Source organism: Lotus japonicus, chromosome 4 (genome assembly GCF_012489685.1).
Source record: "Lotus japonicus ecotype B-129 chromosome 4, LjGifu_v1.2".
NCBI classification, from domain to species: domain Eukaryota; kingdom Viridiplantae; phylum Streptophyta; class Magnoliopsida; order Fabales; family Fabaceae; genus Lotus; species Lotus japonicus.
In genome coordinates this window covers 12,640,573-12,645,936 of record NC_080044.1, presented here as the reverse complement: position 1 = coordinate 12,645,936, position 5,364 = coordinate 12,640,573, and the positions used below count along the sequence as shown (strand labels likewise).

Below are 5,364 nucleotides of genomic sequence, written 5' to 3'. Positions count from 1 at the left end.
TTGAAAACGGAGAAAACACACGGATCGCGAATCATATCCGTTCGATCAAACCACCAACACCACTATAAATAGCCCCTCACATCACGTTCCTTCAAAACTTTAGATTCGTCTTTCAAGTTCCCGAGAAGAAACAAGTTCAAATTCCTTCGACGTAGAGGTTCGTTTCTCTTCTTCTCAAATTTTGTGAATTAGGGTTTCTGTTTCGATTCTCTTGTTGATTCTTCTGTTCTTACATTCAATTTCTAGCGTCTTCGTTTCAATATTTTCCATTAATCATTGTTAGGGTTTCGATTCTTGTTCGATGAGTTTGTTTGACAACTAGCGTTTTTCGTAAATTTGAATTTGAGAGATTAGGGTTTCGTATGTAGTCATGGTTTTCTTGACGATTTGGGATTAGGTTAAACGATTTCTGATGTTGTCTTATGCATTTGATTGATGTTGTTTTGATTTTCTGGAATTTGTTGTTTGGTGTTGATGCAGATGGCTCGTACCAAGCAAACTGCTCGTAAGTCAACTGGTGGAAAGGCTCCAAGGAAGCAGCTGGCAACTAAGGTAGGTTTCACCTTTACATTCATCATCATCATCATTCTCGTGATCTGTTTTGGTTGATTGAATTTTATGGCTAATGGTTGTTGTATTTTGGATAATTTTAGGCTGCACGTAAGTCTGCACCAACTACTGGTGGTGTGAAGAAGCCTCATCGTTACCGTCCTGGAACTGTTGCTCTTCGGTAAGCGTTCTTATAGGGTAGCTTAAGATTTTGGGGGTTGCCTTTCGTTTTGTTTTGATTTGTGTTTCTTCAATTTGGGGGTTGCTTTGTGTTTTGTTTTGATTTGTGTTTCTTTGAATTGGGTTGGTTGTTGTTTCTAACTATTGGATTGGTATGTGTAACAGTGAGATTAGGAAGTACCAGAAGAGTACTGAGCTGCTGATCAGGAAGCTCCCCTTCCAGAGGCTGGTTCGTGAGATTGCTCAGGATTTCAAGGTAATTTATAATTGCTTCTCTTGTTTGGTTGTTTGATCCTGTGTGGTCTTGATCATGGACTGAAATTAAGCGTTGTTTGTGGTTGTGGTTTTGCAGACTGATCTCCGTTTCCAGAGTCATGCTGTGCTTGCATTGCAAGAGGCTGCTGAGGCATACCTTGTTGGACTGTTTGAGGACACCAACCTGTGTGCCATTCACGCCAAGCGTGTCACTATCATGCCCAAGGATATCCAGCTGGCTAGGAGGATCCGTGGAGAGCGCGCTTAAGGTGTGGCTGGGTTCGGTGCTGTGGCTGCGGATGGTGTTTGTTAGGGAATAGGTGTTTACTGGTAGTGTTTAATTGTGATAGGAGTATACTGCTATGGATTTGTGAAGGTCTTATTTTTAAGGATTTGGAAGTAATTGTTCTTTAGCGTTTTGATTGTGTCAAATGTTTGTTTCTTATGGATTGGCAGCCACTTGGGAATGTATTGGACAACTTATTGTTGCCATCTAATCTAGTGATGCTTAGCTTATTTTGTTTTGAACTTGGAAATTACAATCTTATGTTCTAAATTGATGATTGCATTATGCCATTATGTCGCCACTGCTTTTAGCGCTTCCCTATCTTGTGAATGAAACCAACAGACTGCTATATTTTACAAGTAATCTGTGTCACTGAAGTTCTTCACATTCAATAAATTAAATTTTAGGTTTTTGTTAAAGATGATAAAGTTTTGTTGACATAGATTACTTTGATCAATTCATAGTGTTGAAAAATTGTTACCAAGTCTATAATTAGTACATCTTCAATTCAAAGTGTTTAAATGTGTTTTCAAGTCTGTAACTAGTAAGAGTGCAAGATCCCCTTAAGCTCGATTAGTTAATCCTAAAGAATCGAATCTGCCAAAAAAAATTGTAAAAGTTTCCGAGGTATTGAAAATTTCTTCCCAAGTCTGCATACGCCTTCAAGAATTCTCTTTATTTATGAATTCTGCTTTTTACACAATCTATAGTGTATCTATAGATTTTGATATAGAAAAGAACGGACTTGTGGTGCGTATGTAACAATCTGGAAGTGAATGATACACAATTTGGAAGTGAATGATGCGGCTTTGTACACAATCTATTGTCTGATTTTGTTATAGAACAGACTTGTAGTGTGTATGAAACAATCTGGAACTGAATGATACACAATTTGGTGAATGATGGGAGAAAAATCAAATGTCATACGTCCAAAAAGATTCACTATTGTAAGAGAGTAACTACATTTATGAGATTATCTCCTAGCCTACACAAGTGCCAAACACGATCCCACTACCATGGTTCAAAAAGCGCTAAAAGGAAGTAAGTTTCCTATCAACAGTAATTCCACTCTTGTTAGGTAGAAGCTTCTTCATATAGTACTTGGACTTGCGGGATAGATTAATTGATTTTCTTTTCTTCTCAGGTATATAATCTATTGAACATTCTGAAAATCCACGCCTCACGAACCTGGAAAAAATGTGAGGAACCATTCATGAAGTTAACAGACCATAAACAGCCAAGAACAGAGATTATACTCCCATTGAAAGCCAAATGAAGACACTTTTTTCAATGAAATATATTGAAATATGCTTGTTTGCACTTCGGAAGGTACATACCAATCTGCTGTACGAGTTGTCAGTAAGAAAAGCATGTCGAACCCAACAGATGATGCCTTCTTCTCTATATAATCTGTTTATGTTTGATCATAAAATTAGACTGATACACTGAAACATCTGACAAGCACCATTCTAGAGAAACTTTATCCAGAGAATGTAATCAAGCGGCTGCTAAAAAATGTGCTTTAGTTTGTAGTAAATAGCAGTGAAATCCAACATGTGTACTTTTTTTCAATCTATAGAGTTCTTTATATTTTTCATTGGAAAAGTGAACTGTGCTGTTGGGACAACGGATTTTCAAACATGCCCTAGGAAGACATGTATTATGGATGTGAAAATGTGTTGACATTTTATCATCTGACAAATGAAGAGGCACTTGCAAGGGGGCCTGAAGCTCATATCTTCATTAACAAGTATTGTGCTGATAGCAGCACAATACTATAGTGAATTATGAAAAGAGCTCTGAAAGTCACAATTCATACCCTTTTAGCACAATTAGTATTAACCTTCTGTGCCCTTTTGAAGTCATAATTCATACCCCTCTACTAATACTACTCAATGAAAAGCTCTTTGCAAACAAATATGGTTTCTGTTGTTCAACTCTCAACATATGTGAGCACAACACAAACAATGAAAAATCAGCATGAAATTCCAATATACTTTGCAAATGATTAATCACTATCAATTAAGCACAAGGATCATCAAATCCATAGAAACAATGAATCATATTATCATACCAAGCAATTTGTCTCCCTGTCCTTGGCCACGGCAATCTGGAGATACCGCAATTGCAGCAACCTCTGCACAGTTCTCCTCAAAGAAAGGGAAAAGTGCAGCACACGCAATTATTTGACCTTCCCTTTCCACAACAATGAAGGAACCCAACGAATGAAGCAGCTATAAACAGAGAATGGTCAAGTATTAGAGTTTTGTTGAGAAATTATAATTAAGGGCTATAAGAGGCCTAAACACTTGATATGAAGAAGATATTGAACGAAGTTAAGCACACCTCTTCTTCCGTCCGCTTAACCAATACGCCTTTCTCTTCCAAAGGCTGGAGAATTTGTTTTATTCCAGAAATATCTGTTGCCTGAGCCATTCGGGTGCCTTCATAAAGGTCACTGCAACAATAATTGAAAGGCAAGCACATTAAAATAAGGGCTTTGAGAGATGAAAGCTGCTAACAAGATGAGAGTAAGAGAGTTTATTGAATCCAACAAGAGAACCTCATGAACATTGTTTTGGTACTGACTTATGTTTGTGTTTTGAAAAGAAAAGAAGGCAACAAATTCTCCACGGGTATGATATTGTGGTGTCATGGTAGAGCTTAATAAGTGTGTCTTTAGCACTCATAATCCCAGAAAGTCAGTATGCCAGTTATTCCCATAAGAGTCTTGATTCGTAGACCACTAAATGACATTGATACCCGCGAACACAATTTTTTCTCTCTATGTCTCTTCCTGCCACATCACATCATATATCACATCTATCACTTATCTCTCTTCCCTTCCTATCTCACTCTAGGTGTCTACACTATTTGGGTGTACATCAAACATTTTCCTTCCTGTAACCTGTCTACATTTATGGAATCAATGGTTTCATTAAGGGTGACAAAGGGGATTTATTACAAATGGAGCTGAGTTGCAACCCATATACTCACACAGACTTCAATCTCAATAAACTTCCATGTAATTGTCAAATCATTACAAACAACTTTGACTCCCACTGATATCACCTATATGATCACAGCAACATGAAATCCACAGGGATGCCAACTAAACTATGGTTAATCAACATTAACAACTCAAGTAGCATGAAGAAACAAAACAGTCAGACAGACAAATGATGGATACAAATTACCACATATTACTCTTACAATTAGACCTTTGGACAAAATAATTCAAAAATACTTCGCTGATAGATCACAATTTTGCCTACCTAGCAACCATTGTTCCCATTCCATCTCTCTTGAACAATTCCAACAACAGAACTCCACTAATAGTGCCATCCAACAAGTGAACTCTTTGAACACCACCCTGACAGAAAGTGAAATGGTACTATTAGCAACATATTTGACAAACAAGTATAAATTAAATTTTCAAGCAGTGTTATCCAATTACAACGAGCGACTTCACAATGGGTATATATGCAGCGATTAGACAACTCTTTTGCAGAAACAGGTGAAACAGGTAATATCTACAAAATTTAAGACTTTTAATGATTGACTCAAGTTGTTAAGGCAATGTGTTTGGATAACCAATGGCATGAAGTAAAAGTTGAACCATGAACTCACTCTGCAAACAAAGGCTGCAGCAGCCAGTTCTGACAGGTAACCGTTCATTCGACTTAGCCACTCCTGACCTCCAATAGCAAAACCTTGCTCACCAGACCAAAGGCCATTCCCATTGCCAAAACCAACACCATTGTGAAAGGTTGCATTGTGCCATTCTGAAAATGATTTTCCATTCTGTGGAGAATGGACCTCACCATTAAAGTAGTTATACCCAAGAGTTTTGAAACTTTCTTCATCAACAGCTTTTACATAATTAGCAGCTGTTTCACTTTGCTCAACTCGCTTACGAATTAGCATATCTGCTTCTTGAAGAGGCAAGAAACGAACAAGGTGTCCACTCTCATCAAGTATTGGACCATCTATAATGCATATAAGCTTGTCTGCACCTATAGCCAAGGCACAAGCTGTGGCAACTTCATAGGAACTGTAGGAAAAAAAAAGAGAGGGAAGACAGAAATACATTA

At 37.6% G+C, this 5,364-nt stretch overlaps 1 protein-coding gene across 1 annotated transcript; it reads left to right on the top strand.

Moving 5' to 3' along the window:
• On the top strand, positions 1-1,512 carry LOC130712124 (histone H3.3). The gene is made up of 5 exons (XM_057561963.1): positions 1-157; positions 481-552; positions 654-730; positions 895-985; positions 1,082-1,512. The coding sequence occupies exons 2-5, from the start codon at positions 481-483 to the stop codon at positions 1,250-1,252; spliced, it is 411 nt and encodes a 136-aa protein (XP_057417946.1). The 5' UTR covers positions 1-157; the 3' UTR covers positions 1,253-1,512.
• Positions 1,513-5,364: the final 3,852 nt, after the last annotated feature.